The sequence below is a fragment of the Delphinapterus leucas genome, chromosome 16, assembly GCF_059928025.1.
Source record: "Delphinapterus leucas isolate spDelLeu-1000000601 "Yukka" chromosome 16, BTC_Dleu_Yukka2, whole genome shotgun sequence".
NCBI classification, from domain to species: Eukaryota; Metazoa; Chordata; class Mammalia; order Artiodactyla; family Monodontidae; genus Delphinapterus; species Delphinapterus leucas.
In genome coordinates, this window is record NC_143144.1 from 27,054,980 (window position 1) to 27,079,748 (window position 24,769).

Here is a 24,769-nt window from a genome sequence, read left to right on the forward strand (position 1 = left end):
GCGAATACTAGTATATTAATATCCTTGGCAATGATGACAGCAATAACTTTGTATTAATGGCTCTGTATATGATGTCCATTAAGGAGACATCGCATGTGTTCAAGGAAACTACCTCAGTTCCTTAATTTCTGGCATCACGCTCCATAATGTATCCACCTGGAAATTTGAAAAATATTACCAAACATCTCACTGAATGATATCTTCCAGCACAATGAATTCAGTACACTTCACTTATTTTTCTACTTGGGGATACTGGAAATCGCTGATTTGGGGTAAAAAATTGAATCAACATAATAATGACTGTGAAACTGGCAATTTCCTGGAATCTTTTCAAACATTAAAGATGACAAAACTGCAAAGGATATCAAGATGGGCCACTGGACAGAGATGTCAGGAAGTCACTGATTCTTCCCTCACTTCCTTTTCTGATAAAGCAAGAAGCACATGAGACACCAGCAGTCTCTGGGAAGGGCCTCTGTGGAGCAGTCCAACACTAGGCACCAAAACCACAAACAGGCAGCCACAGATGAATGAATAAATGAAGAAACCCTCCTAGAGTGCATGCTGGATGCCAGGCATGGCGCTGGGGGCTTTCTTATCTCAGGCAGTCCTCCTTGCAACTCTGAGGTGGATATTATCCCAATCATACAATTGACAAAATGGAGGCTCCCAAGGCCAAAGAGGTAAAACTCAAATTCAGATCGACTTTCTAAAAATCCAAATGACATAGCTGTATACTATTATTGTATACTATTATTCTTTCCACAAATATTTATTGTGCACCTCTTCTGTGCATACGTCCATCATTGTACTTTTCTTCCTGTACTGTAATAACTGTCTAATTTCCCAGACTGATTATATTGATAATTCCTTAAATTCAGGAAGCAGGGTCTACTTGCTTTTGTATATCCAGTATCTAACACAATGCCTGGTGTATACCTAAACACTCAATAATTTAAATTTGTTACTAGTTAAAAAAAAAAACTAAGTTTTACATTTTTACATGTTATTTCTGCTGCTAGGTAGATAGGCTACCACATCTCAAGGAAAGACTGGTAAAGAAAAGGGGCATCCCCAAAAATATTTTTTTGGCATTGCTTTATTTGAGGTACTTTTTTTTTAATGCTAAAAATGATTGAAGTAGTTTATATTTCATTCATGCTAATGTTGTGGTAGATTGATACAAAATAAATAAGGAGAACGTGGGTGGGAAGGAGAAAAGGCATTCTATTATAATAAGAAATGAAAGAGACTTGGCAAAAAAAATTTTTTTTGTGCTGTTAACTGAATTCAGAGGATAATAACCTGATGTAATACCTATGACCCTCTAAAGTGGCATTTTTGCTCAGAGTCTGAATTCAACAGGCTGTAATGCATTCTTTATTCACAAATTACTACGAAGCTGGCTCCGGTTCCTAAGACATTGTCCAGACTCCCCAGTCTCCTCTAAGGTTATGGCAGGCTAGAGGATAAAGCTATTTTTAAAAAAATCTCTTTTCCCTCTAAGAAAGAAAAAAGGCCAAATTAGTTAAAAGGGGAAAAAATAAAAGGACAAACAAGCTTCTTTCCACTCATTAGTACAGTTGTTATTCTTTAAAGCCCAAATTCTTTCTTTTAAAACATCCATAAATTCTGAAGACCGTAATTCTGAAAGTCATCTGCAGAAACATGGCTAGAAGAGGAATAAAAATGGAAAGACCTGCTCAGATCCCTTAGACATCATTTAATCCCAACTTCTTTATTCTAAGTCTGAGTTAGAGGCCAAATTTGATCTTTCTACAGGTCCAGCTAGCTCCAGAAATCTGGAGAAAGTTCTCTCTTCTCTTATCCAGTCCCCTGCTTTTCATGTTTCTCAATGATCTCTGTAGACCCAGACTTGAAAGCACAGGGACCCTTTACCAACCTGAGAACACCTAAGAGACACATTAATTTAAGTCTGGTTTGGGACAAACTTGATAAGAAAGGTCATTTTCTCTGTCACCCTCTCCTGGCTGTAGTCCCAGTGTTACTCAGCGCTCCCATGCCTCTTCTCATCTGTTCTACAACCAGAACTAAGAGTGAACAAAAATTCTTCCTTTAGAATTTAGATAGAATAAATTCCAGACTTAAAGCTGACTCAAATATTGCCATCTCTGGGAAAACTTCCTGAGCAGTCCCTTGCGCTCTTACTTCACAGACTGATTTACATGTCCCCTTTCATACCCTAATTGAACCATATAAATCTCTCTAGTACTGTACTTATAACACTGTGCAAGAATTTCTGGTTTATTCAGCTCATTTTTATAAGCTTCTTGGGAGTAGGGACAATGTTTTGTTCATCCCTGAATCTTGAGCATTCAGCACAGCTCCTGGAAAGCTAGGATAAGTTAGTGGCTAAGTGCAGACTCTAAAAATGGGCAGAAGGCCTAAAGAGACATTTCTCCAAAGAAAACATACAGATGACCAACAGGCACATGAAAAGATGCTTAGTCTCACTAATCATTAGAGAAATGCAAATCAAAACCAAAATGAGGAATCACCTTACACCAGTCAGAATGGTCATCGTTAAAAAGTCTACAAATAATAAATGCTGGAGAGGGTGTGGAGAAAAAGGTGCCCTCGTACACTGCTGGTGGGAATGTAAAATTGGTGCAGCCTCTATGGAAAACAGTATGGAGGTTCCTTAAAACACTAAACATAGAGCTACCATATGATCCTGTAATCCCACTCCTGGGCATATACCTGGAGAAAACTTTAATTCAAAAAGATATATGGGGCTTCCCTGGTGGCACAGTGGTTGAGAGTCCGCCTGCTGATGCAGGGGACGCAGGTTCGTGCCCCGGTCCGGGAGGATCCCACATACCGCAGAGCGGCTAGGCCCGTGAGCCATGGCCGTTGAGCCTGCGCGTCTGGAGCCTGTGCTCCACAAGGGGAGAGGCCACAACACTGAGAGGCCCGGTTACCGCAAAAAAAAAAAAAAAAAAAAAAAAGATATATGCACTGCTATGTTCATAGCAGCACTGTTTACAATAGCCAAGACATGGAAGCAACCTAAATGTCCACTGACAGAGGAATGGATAAAGAAGATGTGGTACATATATACAATGGAATATTACTCAGCCATAAAAAAGAATGAAATAATAATGTCATTTGCAGCAACATGGATGGACCTAGAGATTATTGTAATAAGTGAAGTAAGCCAGAGAAAGACAAATATCATATATCACTTATATGTGGAATCTAAAAAAAATGATACAAATGACCTTATTTATAAAACACAAACAGACTCACAGACATAGAAAACAAACTTATGGTTACCAAAGGGGCGGAGGGGGAGAGATAAATTAGGAGTTTGGGATTAACATATACATACTACTATATATAAAATAGGTAACAACAAGGACCTACTGTATAGCACAGAGAACTCTACTCAATATCCTATAATAACATAAGTTGGAAAAGAGTCTAAAAAATGAAATCAAAACTACAATGAGGGGAGAGAGGGGGAAGATGGTGGAAGAGTAAGATGCGGAGATCACCTTCCTCCCCACAGATACATCAGAAATACATCTACACGTGGAACAACTCCTACAGAACACCCACTGAATGCTGGCAGAAGACCTCAGACCTCCCAAAAGGAGAGGGGATTAAGAGCGCTGCTTAAAGGAGCTCCAGAGACAGGTGTGAGCCGCGGCTAACAGTGCGGACCCCAGAGACGGGCATGAGACGCTAAGGCTGCTGCTGCCGCCACCAAGAAGCCTGTGTGCGAGCACAGGTCACTATCCACACCTCCCTTCCGGGAAGCCTGTGCAGCCCGCCACCGCCAGGGTCCTGGGAGCCAGGGACAACTTCCCCGCGAGAACGCACGGAGCGCCTCAGGCTGGTGCAATGTCCTGCTGGTCTCTGCCGCCGCAGGCTCGCCCCGCCCTCTGTGCCCCTCCCTCCCCACGGCCTGAGTGAGCCAGAGCAGCCCCTGAATCAGCTGTTCCTTTAACCCCGTCCTGTCTGAGCAAAGAACAGATGCCCTGCGGAGACCTACACACAGAGGCAGGGCCAAATCCAAAGCTGAGCCCCGGGAGCTGTGCGCACAAAGAAGAGAAAGGGAAATTTCTCCCAGCAGCCTCAGGAGCAGCGGATTAAATCTCCACAATCAACTTGATGTACCCTGCATCGGTGGAATACCTGAATAGACAACGACTCATCCTAAATTGAGGAGGTAGAGACTTTGAGAGCAAGATTTATTATTTTCTCCCCCTTTTCTGCTTTTTATGAGTGTGTATGTGTATGATTCTGTGTGAGATTTTGTCTGTATAGCTTTGCTTTCACCATTTGTCCTAGGGTTCTGTCCGTCCATTTTTTTCTTTAATTAAAAAAAAATTTTTTTTCTTAATAATTATTTTTATTTTAATAACTTTATTTAATTTTATCTTTATTTTATTTTATCCTCTTCCTTCTTTCCTTCCGTCCTTTCTTTTCTTTCTCTCTCCCTCCCACCCTCTCCGTCCCTCCCTCCTTCTCTCTCTCTCTCTCTCTCTTTTTCTTTCTTTCTACTTTTTCTCCCTTTTATTCTGAGTCGTGTGGATGAATGGCTCTTGGTGCTGCAGCCAGGAGTAAGTGCTGTGCCTCTGAGGTGGGAGAGCCAACTTAAGGACACCGGTCCACAAGAGACCTCGCAGCTCCACGTAGTATCAAACGGCGAAAATCTCCCAGAGATCTCCATCTGAACACCAGCACCCAGCTTCACTCAACGACCAGCAAGCTACAGTGCTGGACACCCTATGCCAAACAATGAGCAAGACAGGAGCACAACCCCACCCATGAGCAGAGAGGCTGCCTAAAATCATAATAAGGCCACAGACACCCCAAAACACACCACCAGACATGGACCTGCCCACCAGAAAGAAAAGATCCAGCCTCATCCACCAGAACACAGGCACTAGTCCCCTCCACCAGGAAGCCTACACATCCCACTGAACCAACGTTAGCCACTGGGGACAGACACCAAAAACAACAGGAACTATGAACCTGCAGCCTGCAAAAAGGAGACCCGAAATACAGTAAGATAAGCAAAATGAGAAGACAGAAAAACATACAGAAGATGAAGGAGAAAGATAAAAACCCATCAGAACTAACAAATGAAGAGGAAATAGGCAGTCTACCTGGAAAAGAATTCAGAATAATGATAGGAAAGATGATCCAAAATCTTGGAAATAGAATAGACAAAATGCAAGAAACATTTAACAAGGACCTAGAAGAACTAAAGATGAAACAAGCAACGATGAACAACACAATAAATGAAATTAAAAATACTCTAGATGGCATCAATAGCAGAATAACTGAGGCAGAAGAACGGATAAGTGACCTGGAAGATAAAATAGTGGAAATAACTACTGCAGAGCAGAATAAAGAAAAAAGAATGAAAAGAACTGAGGACAGTCTCAGAGACCTCTGGGACAACATTAAACACACCAACATTCGAATTATAGGGGTCCCAGAAGAAGAAGAGAAAAAGAAAGGGACTGAGAAAATATTTGAAGAGATTATAGTTGAAAACTTCCCTAATATGGGAAAGGAAATAGTTAATCAAGTCTAGGAAGCACAGAGAGTCCCATACAGGATAAAACCAAGGAAAAACATGCCAAGACACATATTAATCAAACTGTCAAAAATGAAATACAAAGAAAACACATTAAAAGCAGCAAGGGAAAAACAACAAATAACACACAAGTGAATCCCCATAAGGTTAACAGCTGATCTTTCAGCAGAAACTCTGCAAGCCAGAAGGGACTGGCAGGACATATTTAAAGTGATGAAGGAGAAAAACCTACAACCAAGATTACTCTACCCAGCAAGGATCTCATTCAGACTTGATGGAGAAATTAAAACCTTTACAGACAAGCAAAAGCTGACAGAGTTCAGCACCACCAAACCAGCTTTACAACAAATGCTAAAGGATCTTCTCTAGTCAAGAAACACATGAGAAGGAAAAGACCTACAATAACAAACCCCAAACAATTAAGAAAATGGGAATAGGAACATACATATCGATAATTACCTTAAATGTAAATGGATTGAATGCTCCCACCAAAAGACACAGACTGGCTGAATGGATACAAAAACAAGACCCATATATATGCTGTCTACAAGAGACCCACTTCAGACCTAGGGACACATACCAACTGAAAGTGAGGGGATGGAAAAAGATATTCCATGAAAATGGAAATCAAAAGAAAGCTGGAGCAGCAATACTCATATCAGATAAAATAGACTTTAAAACAAAGAATGTTACAAGAGACAGAGAAGGACACTACATAATGATCAAGGGATCAATCCAAGAAGAAGATATAACAATTGTAAATATTTATGCATCCAACATAGGAGCACCTCAATACATAAGGCAAATACTAACAGCCACAAAAGGGGAAATCGACAGTAACACAATCATAGTAGGGGACTTTAACACCCCACTTTCACCACTGGACAGATCATCCAAAATGAAAATAAATAAGGAAACACAAGCTTTAAATGATACATTAAACAAGATGGACTTAATTGATATTTATAGGACATTCCATCCAAAAACAACAGAATACACATTTTTCTCAAGTGCTCATGGAACATTCTCCAGGATAGATCATATCTTGGGTCACAAATCAAGCCTTTGTAAATTTAAGAAAATTGAAATTGTATCAAGTATCTTCTCTGACCACAATGCTATGAGACTAGATATCAATTACAGGAAAAGATCTGTAAAAAATGCAAACACATGGAGGCTAAACAATACACTACTTAATAACGAAGTGATCACTGAGCAAATCAAAGAGGAAGTCAAAAAATACCTAGAAAGAAATGACAATGCAGACACGACGACCCAAAACCTATGGGATGCAGCAAAATCAGTTCTAAGAGGGAAGTTTATAGCAATACAATCCTACCTTAAGAAACAGGAAACATCTCGAATAAACAACCTAACCTTGCACCTAAAGCAATTAGAGAAAGAAGAACAAAAAAAACCCCAAGGTTAGCAGAAGGAAAGAAATCATAAAGATCAGGTCAGAAATAAATGAAAAAGAAATGAAGGAAACGATAGCAAAGATCAATAAAACTAAAAGCTGGTTCCTTGAGAAGATAAACAAAATTGATAAACCATTAGCCAGACTCATCAAGAAAAAAAGGAAGAAGACTCAAATCAATAGAATTAGAAATGAAAAAGGAGAAGTAACAACTGACACTGCAGAAATACAAAAGATCATGAGAGATTACTACAAGCAACTCTATGACAATAAAATGGAAAACCTGGAAGAAATGGATAAATTCTTAGAAATGCACAACCTGCCAAGACTGAATCAGGAAGAAATAGAAAATATGAACAGACCAATCACAAGCACTGAAATTGAAACTGTGATTAAAAATCTTCCAACAAACAAAAGCCCAGGACTAGATGGCTTCACAGGCAAATTCTATCAAACATTTTGAGAAGAGCTAACACCTATCCTTCTCAAACTCTTCTAAAATATAGCAGAGGGAGGAACACTCCCCAACTCATTCTACGAGGCCACCATCACCCTGATACCAAAACCAGATAAGGATGTCACAAAGAAAGAAAACTACAGGCCAATATCACTGATGAACATAGATGCAAAAATCCTCAACAAAATACTAGCAAACAGAATCCAACAGCACATTAAGAGGATCATACGCCATGATCAAGTGGGGTTTATTCCAGGAATGCAAGGATTCTTCAATATACTCAAATCAATCAATGTGATACACCATATTAACAAATTGAAGGAGAAAAACCATATGGTCATCTCAACAGATGCAGAGAAAGCTTTCGACAAAATTCAACACTCATTTATCATAAAAACCCTCCAGAAGGTAGGCATAGAAGGAACTTTTCTCAACATAATAAAGGCCATATATCACAAACCCACAGCCAACATTGTCCTCAATGGTGAAAAACTGAAAGCATTTCCACTAAGATCAGGAACAACACAAGGTTGCCCACTCTCACCACTCTTATTCAACGTAGTTTTGGAAGTTTTAGCCACAGCAATCAGAGAAGAAAAGGAAATAAAAGGAATCCAAATAGGAAAAGAAGAAGTAAAATTGTCACTGTTTGCAGGTGACATGATAGTATACATAGAGAATCCTAAAGATGCTACCAGAAAACTACTAGAGCTAATCAATGAGTTTGGTAAAGTAGCAGGATACAAAATTAATGCACATTCCTATACACTAATGATGAAAAATCTGAAAGTGAAATTAAGAAAACACTCCCAGGGCTTCCCTGGTGGCGCAGTGGTTGAGAGTCCTCCTGCCGATGCAGGGGACACGGGTTCGTGTCCTGGTCTGGGAAGATCCCACATGCCGCGGAGCGGCTAGGCCCATGAGCCATGGCTGCCGAGCCTGCGCATCCGGAGCCTGTGCTCCACAACGGGAGAGGCCACAACAGTGAGAGGCGTGCGTACCGCAAAAAAAAAAAGACTCCCATTTACCATAGCAACAAAAAGAATAAAATATCTAGGAATAAACCTACCTAAGGAGACAAAAGACCTGTATGCAGAAAATTATAAGACACTGATGAAAGAAATTAAAGGTGATACAAATAGATGGAGAGATATACCGTGTTCTTGGATTGGAAGAATCAACATTGTGAAAATGACTCTACTACCCAAAGCAATGTACAGATTCAATGCAATCCCTATCAAACTACCAATGGCATTTTTCACAGAACTAGAACAAAAAATTTCACAATTTGTATGGAAACACAAAAGACCCCGAATAGCCAAAGCAATCTTGAGAACGAAAAACAGAGCTGGAGGAATCAGGCTCCCTGACTTCAGACTATACTACAAAGCTACAGTAATCAAGACAGTATGGTACTGGCACAAAAACAGAAATATAGATCAATGGAACAGGATAGAAAGCCCAGAGACAAACACACGCACATATGGTCACCTAATCTTTGATAAAGGAGGCAGGAATGCACAGTGGAGAAAGGACAGCCTCTTCAATAAGTGGTGCTGGGAAAAATGGACAGCTACACATAAAAGTATGAGATTAGAACACTCCCTAACACCATACATAAAAATAAGCTCAAAATGGATTAAAGACTTAAATGTAAGGCCAGAAACTATCAAACTCTTAGAGGAAAACATAGGCAGAACACTCTATGACATAAATCACAGCAAGATCCTTTTTGACCCACCTCCTAGAGAAATGGAAATAAAAACAAAAATAAACAAATGGGACCTAATGAAACTGAAAAGCTTTTGCACAGCAAAGGAAACCATAAACAAGACCAAAAGACAACCCTCAGGATGGGAGAAAATATTTGCAAATGAAGCAACTGACAAAGGATTAATCTCCAAAATTTACAAGCAGCTCAATAACAAAAAAACAAACAACCCAATCCAAAAACGGGCAGAAGAGCTAAATAGACATTTCTCCAAAGATGATATACAGATTGCCAACAAACACATGAAAGAATGCTCAACATCATTAATCATTAGAGAAATGCAAATCAAAACTACAATGAGATATCATCTCACACCAGTCAGAATGGCCATCATCAAAAAATCTAGAAACAATAAATGCTGGAGAGGGTGTGGAGAAAAGGGAACACTCCTGCACTGCTGGTGGGAATGTGAATTGGTAAAGCCACTATGGAGAACAGTATGGAGGTTCCTTAAAAAACTAAAAATAGAACTACCATATGATCCAGCAATCCCGCTACTGGGCATATACCCTGAGAGACCATAATTCAAAAAGAGTCATGTACTACAATGTTCATTGCAGCTCTATCTACAATAGCTAGGACATGGAAGCAACCTAAGTGTCCATTGACAGATGAATGGAAAAAGAAGATGTGGCACATATATACAATGGAATATTACTCAGCCATAAAAAGAAACGAAATTGAGTGAGGTGGATAGACCTAGGGTCTGTCATAAAGAGTGATGTAAGTCAGGAAGAGAAAAACAAATACTGTATGCTAACACATATATATGTAATCTAAACAAACAAAAAAAAATGGTTCTGAAGAACCTAGGGGCGGGACAGGAATAAAGACGCAGACATAGAGAATGGGTTTGAGGACATAGGGAGGGGGAAGGGTAAGCTGGGACGAAGTGAGAGAGTGGCATGGACATATATACACTACCAAACGTAAGGTAGATAGTGGGAAGCAGCTGCATAGCACAGGGAGATCAGCTCAGTGCTTTGTGACCACCTAGAGGGGTGGGATAGGGAGGATGGGAGGGAGGCTCAAGAGGGAGGAGATATGGTGATATATGTATATGTATAGCTGATTCATTTTGTTATAAAGCAGAAACTAACACACCATTGTACAGCAATTATACTCCAATAAAGACGTAAAAAAAAAGGAGTCTAAAATGTAATATATATTTGTATGTATATATGTATAACTGAATCACTTTTCTGTATACTTGAAAGTAACAGCATTGTAAATTAACTGTACTTCAATTAAAAAAAAAAAGGGCAGACTCTAGAGGCAGACTGCCTAGAATCCAATCTCAGCTCCTCCTTTATTATGTGAGAGGCCCTGGGCAAGTTACTTAACTTCTTTGTGCCTTAGTTTTCTCATTTGTTAAATGTGGATAATTATAATACCAACCTCATAGTGTTGTGAAGATTACAGGAAATAATGTACATACAGCACTTAGAGTAGTGCTTGGCTTATGGTGAACGCTCAAGAGATGTTGGCTAGTATTTTTATTAGGAATATGTACTCAAATTATTGTTAAAATGCTTGGTACTGCCAGAGGTCTACACCCACAGACTGTTGTGGCTAGAAGAGTAGGCACAGATTAAACACAGATTATACATTCACAATCATCTTCTTTCATACTACTTTTCATTTTACTGTATCACATTCAACTATATTGTAAATTACAGATTCTGCTGTAAGACTAAAAAAATTATCACTGTATTCTGAATTCCAGAGCGTTGACCTATGAACTTTTCATATGCTGGTACACAGCTCATTCATAAATTGAGAAGCATTTGTTTTCTACTAAAAAATGGTTGATAAGACTATTTGAATGATAGACTGAGGAAAAATTTCCCTCAGAGAAAGATCTGATTTTCATGATTTATTTATGAGCCCCTTTTTTCTTGTGGCCAGTTTAAAATTAACTTAGAATGTAAATTAGAGATATTTGACGACAGGAAAATCCTGGTGATTGCCAAGTATGACAAAAGGTATGACTAACATATTGACTTTGGAATTGCAACACTATCTGTAAATAAAAAAAATAGTATTAATCTCTAAGAGTTTTCTGCACTTTAATGATCAATCTGAAAGGTCAGATTCAGAAGTACTAATTAATGCCTTTTAAAAATCATGCCTAGATCATGTATTTTAAGCAGCAAAGTGTCACTCAACTCTTCCCTTCATTGTCCAAAAAATATGAAACAAAAAAGCACTGTTTTGTATAGTTTTTACAGAATAATTGTCAAGGTTACATTTACAACATCAAAGGAGCTTTATATCACCATGGACATTCTACCATGTATAGTATTTCCAGTCCTATTCTACCTATAAGCCACAAATGATAGCAAACTTGAGCTACAGGGTGTAAAGGGAATTGCAAGTTAAGTAAGTTTGGTTTTGGGTGTTACATATCTTCTTTTAATGAGAAGATATATGTAACTCACCCTGAGAGCTAACTTGGTTTCATCAGGGCAAGACTTTGAACCTACCTGACAATGTGGTACAGAGAGAAGACAGAATTAGCTTTAAAAAGTGTTGACATCAAGTCATGGGTGACTGATTTATAAGGAATTATTGAGGGCAATTAAATTTTTATTCTATTATTTTTATATATTTCTATTTTTAAAAAAATATTTAATTAATTTATTTAGGCTGTGCCGGGTCTTAGTTGAGGCATGTGGGATCTTCACTGCGGCGTGTGTGTTGTGGCATGTGGAATTCTTAGGTGTGGCATGCAGATTCCTTAGTTGTGGCATGCAAACTCTTAGTTGTGGCATGCATGCGGGATCTAGTTCCCCGACCAGGGATTGAACCTGGGCCCCCTGCATTGGGAGCACAGAGTCTTACCCACTGGACCACCAGGGAAGTCCCTATATTTCTATTTTTTAAAGTGATGATTATTTCCTAAAAAGTCCCTTGGTGTCCTAGGCAAAGAAAGACTAGGTTTAAAACAAGGTTATTAAGATAATAATAAAGGTTTTTTTTTTAAACCTTTAAACATGTACTTGGCTCCTTAAAGTTATAAATCCCTAAAAGAGACAAGTACTCTTTAATAACCCTTTTAATGACTTTTGGAAAATTCAAGCTGAAAACATCTAAGGATGGAATAAGAAACTACAGATTTATTACTATCCACATTCTGCTTTGTAGAGGCAAAAGTGGAAGAATAAAACTAAAAGAAACCCAATGAACATATCACATTTTGTTTCTTAGATTTAATTAAATCAAAGTCAACTCTTATCTTTAAGTTTACATAATAAGAGTCAGTTTCCCAGGGGAAAAAAACCCGAGAACAGGATACTAAGATAAAAAGAAATCTGCTCTGCCAAGAGTGTTCTAGTTCCAGAAAGTGTTTGGTTTAGTGTTTGGTTGAAAGCATTCTGGTCTCATTTCCCACAATCTTTCAGCCAAGAAAAGAGCTGAAGTTTGTCTTTCAATATAGCCCTCTGTATCTGGACAAGAAAGATTTAATTCTACTTTAGTACTTTAAAGAGATGACTACAAAGATGTCAGCCTGATGATCTAAAGGGTAGGTGATTCTGGAATTCCTTAATATTGAGTTCCTAAATATTTAAATTAAATTAACCCTCATTTTTTTGCTCTACTCTTATTGGCAGATGGGAATAATTAGCATAGTTCTTTATGTTTCCCTGTTATCTTTCTTTCTGACTGAACAAATCTAGATAACTTCAATATTTTTTTTCTTGAAGACTGGGAATGTAAGACAGTTACTGTTACCCTTTGAACTATATCTAATTTACCTTCAGATTATTGATACTTATTCCATATTAAAATGTGATAATCTTGTTGGTTATGCAATAAGCATGCGAACCCCCAAAACTAATAAAAAAGATCATGCTACAGATTGGAATTCCATTAGATGATACTGTTCCAGTTTCCTTGTTGCGTATTCTGGAGTTGGTTTCTTCCTTCTTGTATAAATTAGTTTTTGCTTTTCTTTGACATAATGACGGCTCCTTTTTCTCCTCCCCCCAAATTAAAATTAATCATAATCTTTCAAAGAGTTCTGTATTACCTTTCATTTTTGACTGACATCCTACTTGCTGTAGTCCTCAAGAAATCAATGAATATATTAACTGAAATTAGACTTGGCACCTGTCTCCAAGGAACTCAGCTAAATAGTTCTTGGGAGACTTAGATGGAATTTTTAATAACTTCAAAAGGGATTTTTTAAAAAAACTGTGCATTCTTTTTTTGACATTAAGCCATTACGATTTATTAAAATGCATGTATATGTGGCTCTTATATGCATGTGAAAATTTAAGTATTTAATTAAATAGTTCATAATTTTATTCCAAGTCATTATAACTCCTTTTCCCAACAGCCTTAAACACAAAGGTATTTCACCATTATTGACTTATCTTTTCTTATAAAACTGTGCATTCTTAAGTCACTCTTTCAAACCCATGCTTTTTGAGTTCCCCAAAAAAGACATAAGGGTAGAATAAAACAAATATGACCAGAGATAAGGGCATTAGAACACTCTAAAAAAATCTAACAAGTTAATGATTGTTATGAAAAGAAACTAAACGGCTAGTTTAGGTAGTATCTTATCAACACAAAAGAACAGTGTATTTCTTCTCAGCCACAACACTCAACTTGAAGGGCAAAGGAACTGGAAAAACATGGTGCTGAAGAAGGGAGACTATAAATATTCAAGACTTTCTGTTTGTTTGTTTCTAAATTTCAGAACGTTTTGTTTTTCTTCAGAGCTCTAAATAAGTCAGGTACAGAAACCTCATCTCAGACTAAAAGTAATAACAATCAGATGATGAATAGAAAAGAGTTTAGTCTGAAAGAGTGAGTTGGAATCCTGGTTGTACCATTTAATAGCTCTGCAACTTTTATCTTTTCGAATTTCAGTTTCTACCTCTGTAACACCGGTATAATACTGCCAAACCCAATAGGGTTGGCGAGAACTAAAATAAAGAAGGCATGTAATATCTGCACAATGCCTGGCTCATAGTAGGCATTTGATAAATTTTCATGGACTTTTTCCCCTTCCCTAACCACTGTGGAAATTAAAATTGACAGATAAATAGTGTTCTCTTCACTCTCAAAGCTATTGTGTGAGAAAAAGATAGAAATAACCAAATGGAGCTGTAAGTCTCCTTGATCTAAAATCTTAAAGTAGGTAAGTAAGCAGTGAAATAAAACTGGTAAGAGATAAATAGAAAGAATAATGGAACTATAAAACCCATATGAAAGCTAAGATACTGTTAATCATTCCTATTTTCCTCTTGGCTGTGATGATATTATATTTCATATTCAGTGAGGGGATAAATTACCCAAACTTCGAAAAGTAAAATTAAAAGTGTTTCACAAAAACAAAAACTGCTTCTATTTTCTAGATGTTTTATCAGAAAAATATTTCAAAATGAAAGTAAGGCCTTCAGTCATTCATCTGAGATGACCTGTTTACGTGTCTACTACATGCCAACTGTCATACTAAAGGGCAGAGGGTATACAAAAGAAGGTGAAAGAATCTGTTAAAGGCATAGTACATGCCAAGTGTTTCAGGCGTGCACCACTGTGTTAGTTCACTAGGGATGCCATAATAAAACACTACCAACTGGGTGACAAATAGCAGAAATATATTTTTTCACAGTCCTGGAGGCTGGAAGTCCAAGAACAAGGTGTAGGCAGTGTCAGTTTCCTCTGAGGCCTCTCTCCTTGGCTTGCAGTTGGCTGCCCTCTTGCTGTCTCTTCACATGGTTGTCCCTCTATGTACGTACACCCCTGGTGTCTGTGTCTCTTTGTGTGTCCAAATTTCCTCTCCTTATAAGGCTACCAGTAAGACTGGATTAGGGCTCACCCTAATAGCCTCATTTTAACTTAATCACATCTTTAAAGGCCCTATCTCCAGACTGGGGGTTGAGATTCAATATAGCAATTCTGGGGGAAGACACAATTCAGCCTATAAGAAACATCATCTCACTTAATCATCACCGTGTTGTATAAATGAGGATATAGGCTTTGAGAGAATAAATAACTCATCGAATGTCAGATAGCCAGTAAGTGGCAGAAGGAAAATTTTAACCAAGGTCTCGTTATGAGTACACCAAAGCCTTTGCTCTTTCTGCTATTCACACCTCCTCAAAGAACTACACATCAACTTGGGAAGACATAGTACTGACTGATGAAACTTTAAATATGGGGCTTACTGATAAGGAGGGACTTATTCACTGAACTTGTGTATTATATGGAAAGAAGGGACTCAGGATTAATAAACATTTATGTAATAAATAGAATATTTATTACATTTTAGGCTGGGTTCTTTCACAAAAGAGTCTATTGGTTCCCTTACAGGAGGAATTGCTGATTGTCAAACAGAACAGTCTTGGTATGTCTTGGCCCAAAGCCTACAGATGATCCAAGTCAATGTCAAATACAACAGTGTTTTCTAGAATAAATATCTTAGATATACTCTTTTAGATCTCTTTTCTTCTACATTTGGGTGTAGGTTATGTGCAGGTATACATGTATGAAATCCCTAATCTGCTTTATAACATTCTACATTTATCGTTTGAAGTTTGTTAAAAGTACCATTCTAGCTTGTGCTTTATTCTTTAACTACATTTGATGGATGTATACTATATGTTAAATTGTAATTACGTAATTAATAAGTTAAATAATTTACACTCCTAGATTATAAGGCTTCCAAAGAAGACCATTACAGGTATGCATACTAAGGCATATGTCTAGAATCCTGGTACATACCAACTGTTAAACAAAAACTGTTGGACTCCTCAAAGCCGGAAGTGAAACTCCCATGTGAAAGATGTCCTCCTTATACTACCAGGAAAGAAACAAAGAGAGGCAACTGTGGACGAGTAACTAAAATATATGGGGGATTAATGGAAGATAAGAATTATTTTAACAAGATCTGTTTGTACAAATTACTCTCGACTTTGACTCCCCTTTTCTGGTGATGAGAATGCAAACTTCACAAAGCTAAGTTGCCTCTCTTTGTTCAACTTAGTATATAAACAATTAGGCCTAGCCACTCCTTTGCGTCTTCATTTTCCTATGGGGATTCTCATGTATGTGTAAAAATCTGTATACTTTTCTTTTGTTAATCTGTCTTATGTCAATTTAAGACACAGGCCCAGGTGGAGACCCTAGGAGGGTAGAGGTAAAGTTTTGTGTCCCATGCACTATATATATAATAAATATATAGTACTTACCATGTATTATAAGGGCTACAAGGGCCTCCTGAAGGAGGCTGAATTGTGGAAAACCATTATTTTGAGGTAAGTTCCTTGAATATTAATTATACCATTTCCAAAAAAAACAGTACAAAAGCACATTCCAAAGTTAGATCTGATTTTTAGTATGATTTATTCTTCTGCTTCTCTCCTAGAGAATGAATATTAAACAGTGTTCTTATCAGTAATGGGAATTCAGTTGTGATTTTTCAAACTGTCTCAACTGAGGGAAGTGGGTGGAAGAGGTGGGAGTAGTATATTAGAATCTCCAGGGAAAAATGGGAGAGCAGATAGGGAAGTAATATTCAGAGTTTAAAAACAAAGCAGTGCTTTTCTCCAATACTTTTATGTGTTTTTAGTCATAGGATTTAATGTTTTGAAATTTCAAGTAACATTAAGGCAAGGCATATGTTAACCAAAAACAGAGGTTGAGGAACACCAGCATAAGGGAATTTTTAATAACCAGAAGAAATCAGAGACTTCATTTTTTTGTCTCCAGACTAAAGTGCATATAGAAGGCATTTAATGAACGTTTTGAACTGAGCAGACACAGTAGCCGATTAACCCTAATTACTTACTTAATTCAACAAGTACACGCATAGAAAAAGGTAATGCTCTTACAGAGCTGTGTCCAGGAACTGAACACCATGATGGTTTAAACTTTAAGTGGAAAAGTAAATCCCCAAACCCAGTATGACACCTTTGTAACTCTGAGCACATATATTTTTATTTCTGACATTTTGTGTTTCCAGCTGTTACTACCTTTGTAAACTTTCATAGAAAGAGCTCCTTATTATCCCCCTCTCCTTACCCCTTTGGTGCCTTCTACACAATAAACATACATGCTCAGGTTGAGAACTGCTCTGACCCCTGAACTTCTTTTTCCTCAAGCTGAGTATCCAAAGACAACTAAGATTTTCAATTTGACTTTTTTGGCTTTCAGTCCCAGAACAAACTTATTGTAAGACATATTATTTCCTACCTGCTGTCCGGCTGTAGATCACTGATAAGGCTCAAACTAATCAGTTCTCATGGTTGGAGGCAGATTGAAAGAATACTTATAGTACAGGCCCCTCGCAACCCAGCAGCTCTACGTGCATACATGATGGACAGTGCCCTGAAGTCCAAGGAATACCTACTTCCAGCTTGAGAACATCGTGCTGAAGTTTACGCTGAAATTCAAGGAAGTTTTTGATTGTCAGCTTCCCCTTGAGATCAGCTCCAAAAAAGTAGGTTGTGAGGGCTGAACACAAGCCAGACTTGAGGGTGTTGCCAGTTGTAGAACGATCTCTGTGACGCATTCCCATGCTGGTTTGGGAGCGAATGATGCTCTGAACCTAATGGAGAAGCAAACCCCCGTCCAGAAAAACATTACAAGGTGGAAAATATGGAAAAGTAAGAATAGTAACTGACTATCGACTGCTTACTGTTTGCCTACACTGTGCTACAAAGCTCTCTTTTAATGCTCACAACAGTCCTATGAGATAAGCCCCATGATTATTCTCATTTTACAGATGAGGAATTTGAGGTACACTGCTAAATAACTTGCTTGAGGTCAAGTAGCTAGCAAATCATTGAACTGGTATTCTAACACACATGCTTGACACCTTTATAATTGGGATGCCTTTTAAAATCTCTCTTTAGAAAAAAGCATGCATTTGTTTTAGGCTCAAAACCTCACACACAACATTAAAATAATCATCAACCTCACAGTAATACCTTCCATATCGCAGGAGACTTTTAAAAATTTCACACTTCTCACTACTGACTCTCCAGTTGTGATGAGAGGTGGTATAGCTATAGGCAAATACTTGATATCACACAGATATTGAGATAACACATTTATTAGAATGATAATGTGAAACATAAAGTTGGTATGAAGTAATTCTCCAAGAGAAGATGGGGAATTAGTTTAATCTTTGAGAAGTTTTAAATGAGCTTTTGAAAACAAACAACCCAATCAAAAATGGGCAGAAGACCTAAACAGACATTTCTCCAAAGAAGATATACAGATTGCCAACAAACACATGAAAGGATGCTCAATATCACTAATCATTAGAGAAATGCAAATCAAAACTACAATGAGGTATCACCTCACACCAGTCAGAACGGCCATCATCAAAAAAATGTACAAACAATAAATGCTGGAGAGGGTGTGGAGAAAAGGGAACCCTCTTGCACTGTTGGTGGAAATGTAAATTGATACAGCCACTATGGAGAACAGTACAGAGGTTCCTTAAAAAACTAAAAATAGAACTACCATACGACCCAGCAATCCCACTACTGGGCATATACCCTGAGAAACCATAATTCAAAAAGAGTCATGTACCACAATGTTCATTGCAGCTCTATTTACAATAGCCAGGACATGGAAGCAACCTAAGTATCCATTGACAGATGAATGGATAAAGAAGATGTGGCACATATATACAATGGAATATTACTCAGCCATAAAAAGAAACGAAACTGAGTTATTTGTAGTGAGGTGGATGGACCTAGAAACTGTCATACAGAATGAAGTGTAAGTCAGAAAGAGACAAACAAATACTGTATGCTAATAATATATATGGAATCTAAAAAAAAAAAAAAGGTTCTGAAGAACCTAGATGCGGGACAGGAATAAAGACGCAGACATAGAGAATGGATCTGAGGACACGGGGAGGGGGAAGGGTAAGCTGGGACGAAGTGAGAGAGTGGCATGGACATATATACACTACCAAATGTAAAACAGATAGCTAGTGGGAAGCGGCCGCATACCACAGGGAGATCAGCTCAGTGATTTGTGACCACCTAGAGGGGTGGGATAGGGAGGGTAGGAGGGAGACTCAAGAGGGAGGAGATATGGTGATATATGTATATGTATAGCTGATTCACTTTGTTATAAAGCAGAAACTAACACACCATTGTAAAGCAATTATACTCCAATAAAGATGTTTAAAAAAATACAAAAAAATAAATGAGCTTTTGAGAAAGAATAATTTAGGGGACTAGCAACCATGGCTTAAATATATAAAATGAGCTTTTTGAGGCAAGTCTGATTGATATAGCATTTTTTTCACAAGTTCCTGCAATCTTTTCTACCTCTTCACAAGCTAAAATAACAACTATTCAGAAAAATTAAAATTGTGATATGTAAGGACAGATAATAGAGGCATATTATATAAATAAATAATATATATAGCCTTGTGGATAATGATTTTTAAATTGCCAAATTAGAAAAGCATAATACTTAAAAACTTAAGATTTGTAACAATGGATTTCCATGGTTAAATGTCTTTTATTTGTTTTATTTATTACCTATGACCATAAAAAGACTTATTTAACACAATTTAAAAGTCTGGCTCTAAAAGGTAAAAGTAGTATAATGGAAAGACACAAGATGGGGAATCAGGACACATGGGGTCTAATTCTGTTGCTCTGCAGTGAAAGCACAATTTATGCAGTTCATTTAACTTCTCTGGGCCTTAGTTTTCTCATTGGAAAAGTTCACGGTTAGAGATCATTGTCCCTAAGTCTCCTTGTAACTCTAGGTTAATATCATAAATGCTTCTGATTATGATTTTTTTCTGGGTTCATGTTTTATCATGTAAATAAGATTTCTTGACATTTGTTTTTCATGCCCACGGAGACTTGAAAGATAGGTATACAATGGATTTTAAAATTATTTAAGTTGAAGTTTTTTAGACATTAAATTGAAATACAGGATAATCAGTACACTGCTGCTTCTATTTGAAGGCAATACACAATTCATTTTCTTTGCCTGGGTGTGAGAACTGAAGAATTTTCCAATAGCAGTGAACCAGTATTGAGCATCAACGTCAAGACCTGTCATGATTTAAATTTTGTGTGTGCTATAACATTGCAGCTTATACCCTTCCTATGGTGGAAATGTGTATGTTACCTTCAAAAGTGTGCTGCTGAAGAGTGTATGTGGAAATTTCATTCCCTTTCTTCTGTCTCACAACTCATACTTTCATACTAAAAAAACATTTCTGTCACAGCCTCGGGTGAATGTAGCCCAAACAGTTATGAGATTTCTTAAAAAATATCTTTTGCTAGGTTAGTTCTGTTTTATGATCTGCTATGAAATGGGTTAAAGAAAAGGATCTGGGGGCTTCCCTGGTGGCACAGTGGTTAAGAATCTGCCTGCCAATGCTGGGGACATGGGTTCAAGCCCTGGTCCGGGAAGATCCCACCTGCCGTGGAGCAACTAAGCCCGTGCGCCACAACTACTGAGCCTGCGCTCTAGAGCCCGTGAGCCACAACTACTGAGCCCACATGCCACAACTACTGAAGCCCGTGCGCCTAGAGCCTGTGCTCTGCAACAAGAGAAGCCACCGCAATGAGAAGCCCGCGCACCGCAAATGAAGAGTAGCCTCTGCTCACCGCAACTAGAGAAAGCCCACGTGCAGCAATGAAGACCCAGTTCAGCCAAAAATAAATAAATAAAATAAATAAATTTATAAAAAAAGAAAAGAAAGGTCAGAGAGAACTTACACTATTTACAGTCGTGTAATGTTTTTTAGTAATTTATGTTTATGCATGATCAAAGTGATTTTTGAAAAAGATGAATAAAAGAGTAATATTAGGTATTACCTTGCTTCACACCACATTGACTTTGAAGATACAGAATGATGAAATGTGTGTGTCCTCATACTGGTTCTGTTTAACTTTTTTTGTAAGCTTGACAAATTTACCGTCAAGAAAATACCTATTTAGCTGGAAATCAAAGTTTGAATGTTTTAAAGCTTAGTGCACTTTCAACTTAAAGAATTATTATATTGCCCAAAAATGTAGAACGTAGAACGATGAAGCAGAGAAACTTCTAATGAGAGCTATTCACTCCTAAACCACCTTATAATTATTTTTGTTTCTCTAAAGAGTTTTTACATCAAAATTCCTTGTGATCAATATTACAAGTTCCATCCGTTTAACAAGGCCAGTTATCAAGGGATCATATTAGATGAAATTAATACTCCCTTCTCTGTCAAGTGAGCAGAATGGTGGAGTCACTGCTCCAAGTCATTCAGCATTTCAACAGCAATGCCAAAAATGTTGGTGAGAATGTGGAGAAAAGGGAATCCTCAGGCACTAGTGGGAATGTAAACTGGCGTAGCCAGTATGGAAAACAGCATGAAGATTCCTCAAAACATTAAGACTAGAACTACCATATGATCCAGCAATTCCACTTCTGAGTATTTATCCAAAGGAAACCAATCACTATGTTGAAGACATATCTTCAGCCCTCCCCACCATATTCATTGCAGCATTATTTACAATAGCCAGGACATGGAAACAACCTAAGTGTCCACTGGCAGATGAATGGATAAAGAAAATATGATACACACACACACACACACACACACACACACAGGAATGTTATTCAGACATAAAAAAGGAAGTAAATCCTGCCATTTGTGATTAACATGGATGAACGTTGAGGGCATTATGCTGGATGAAATAAGTCAGAGAGAGAAAGGCAAATACTATATGATCTCACTTATATGTGGAATCCAAAAAAAAGCTGAACTCACAGACACAGAGAACAGATTGTTGGTTGCCAGAAGCAGGGGATGGAGGGTGGGCAAAATGAGTGAAGGTGGTCTAAACTTCCACTTATAAGATAAATAAGCCTTGGAGATATAAGCATGGAGACTATAGTTAACAAAACTAAACTGTATATTTGAAAGCTGCTAAGAGAGGAGATCTTAAAAGTTCTCATCACAAGAAAAAAACTATGTGTGGTGATGAATATTAACTAAATTTATTGTGGTAATCATTTCAAAGTATATACATAGGTCAAATTATTATGTCATACACCTAAAACAATGTTATATGTTAACTATATCTCAATAAAAATAAAATAGTTGTGTAAAATAAAATTAAAAATACCAAAATAAGTTCTATTTATAATCATTTGAGGCCACCTGGTAACACCAGTGAAGTGCAGAATTATGAAAAGTGAAGGTATTAGATGGACATAGCTTGCAAATTTGAATAAATATCTGTAGGTATTTTGAAATATTTGTCTCTGTGCATTTATTTAAAGATACACTATTCCTGATACTTTCTCCCACTTCCTTTTTGCCTCTTTACTCATTGTGAATACAAAAATGTTATCTCCCACATATATATTTTTTTCTGTTTTGAAACCACTTCTACCAAACATAATAATTATACCTGGAGAGATACCATGGCCCTCCAAGAACAGAAGTTTGATGGAAATGTAATCTCTCCTAGGATTCAGAAGAAACTATATACTTTTATGGCTGGAACCTGCTATAGTAAAAGGCATCGTACCATTTTTCCTTCTCTTACAGAAATCCTTTCAGAACATATGTCATTCACCCTTGCATTCTGGAACTGCCTGGCACAAAGGAGCTATTTAATAAATGTTGATTGAATATATGATTGAATAACCATAACTTAGCCTCTCAGCATTAGAGTCTAATTCATGTTGGGGAATCAGAGCAATGTTGACCTTAATAATATGCTCAAATAATTCCTTACATTTAGAGTAAAAACAAACAAAAAAACCTCACCTATTAAAAGTGGAGATAATTCTGAAAAATGATACATTTGGTACTTCAAAAATTGGATAGCATCAGAATATACTGACCAAGGCCACAGTAACTCCAAGGCACATGAAAATGTGTTAAATATTAATGTATTCAAAGGAAATTTCCAGGAAAACTTGCCTGTTCAAACTCCTCCATGTCTACTTCTCCATCTCCATTCAAGTCAAACATCTTGAAGGCAATTTCAAAATTTCTCTGAGGAGCTGCAAGTTAGGAAGGAAGGAAGGACAGGAGGGAAGGAGGAAGAAAAAAGAAAATTATTTAGAAGGTATTGACCAAAAATAATCATTCCTTTAAGAAAAAGATAGTTAAACATTAAAATGTAATATCAAGTCACAGAATGCCACCACATGTATCTTAATCAACCTTTTAGCAATAGTCCTTAAAACCAAAAGAGAATTTTACCATGGCCAGTAAAGATAGCACCTGTCTATCTTTGTGTTTCAACACTCTCCTTTTAAATACTTCAGCTTTGCTTTCTTAGAAACCATCCTCTTAACTGAATAATATTAACGTTGTTCTGTTACTTAAATATAGTGTTATTTATCTGGGCATGAAAGTCTATTTGGGGTGAGATATACTGCTGCAAAGTAAGAAGCTAAAACTCTAAGTCTTTGTCTTGCCTTTTTAAAACAAGCTAGCTTTCTACTTTGTTTTTTCTAGTCTCTCCACTGTAAGTACAATCAGGAGTTCCGTGGATATCATTCTGCCAAGAGGTTATTATCTACACCGCTCTACTCAATGTCACTATAGCTCTGTGGTAAGGCAGAAAAGCACACTGTCAGCTACCCAGCCCCCTATTTTAACCATGTCAGCTGGGTACACAAATTACTAAGCAAAGTACACTTAAATGTTTAAAAAACAAAATGAAAAGTGCAAAGCTTGAGAAGACAGTATATTTTTTTTCCCTTAAGTGAATGATGAAAGTGTTTCAAGACTTCTTTAATGTTCCTAGGTTAATCAAAATAAAATTAATATATTTGTGCATTAGGATAAAATATAAATAGAACAGCCCTCCTTCCTTACCAATGCTAAACGTTCTAGTAAAGAAAATAGCGACTTCCCTGGCAGCCCAGTGGTTAGGACTCGGCACTGTCACTGCAGGGGCCTGGGTTCGATCCCTGGTTGGGGAACTAAGATGCCACAGGCCACATCGCGTGGCCGAAAAAAAAAAAGAAAACTAAGTCGTTTACCTCCTTCCTTTGGTGCTTCAAATTTATATAGCTATAGAGAATAAACCAAAATAAAATTTCCTATATATCCTAATACTACTGAATTAAATTTTCAGTTTATATCACTTTTAGTAAAAAAAAAATAATAACAATTAAAGGTTATATGTAGACAAAAGAGTAAAAAAGGGCTTAGTGTATTATGCATTGTTGTAGAGAGTCCATATTCCCATCATGCTCATGAATTTGTCAGTATCAACACTTTCTAGGCTTAAATTCCATTTTCAGCTAGCTAGCCAACTAAGTGGGTAAGTTCCTGGTTTTTAGTTGCCTGGGTGAATCATGTGCTTGTCAGTTTCCAATTGCCTGTTTCACTTGATAATGGCTTCCAACAGGTTTGCTCTTCTTAGGCCACCAGCATGATTGCTGAGAAGGATGCAGTGGGGGGGATTAGATTTTCGTATATTTATTGTCACTTCTTAAATTATTCCTACCTGTCTGGATGCTATCTTTTGCTGAAGAGTTACCAAGCATTGGGCTGGATAATTCTAAGCTGTTATCTGATTTTGTATTCTC

The 24,769-nt window shown here is 37.4% G+C and overlaps 1 protein-coding gene across 4 annotated transcripts in view; it reads right to left on the reverse strand.

Moving 5' to 3' along the window:
* MICU1 (mitochondrial calcium uptake 1) overlaps window positions 1-24,769 on the reverse strand; it is a 225,502-nt gene that overhangs the window by 68,846 nt on the left and 131,887 nt on the right. For all 4 annotated transcript variants that reach the window (XM_022590840.3, XM_022590841.2, XM_089897638.1 and 1 more), the window contains 2 exons: window positions 23,145-23,227; window positions 17,586-17,783 (listed from right to left, as the gene is read on the reverse strand). In XM_022590840.3, coding sequence (XP_022446548.1) covers window positions 17,586-17,783; window positions 23,145-23,227 — 281 coding nt within the window. The remainder of the gene's footprint in view (window positions 1-17,585; window positions 17,784-23,144; window positions 23,228-24,769) is intronic.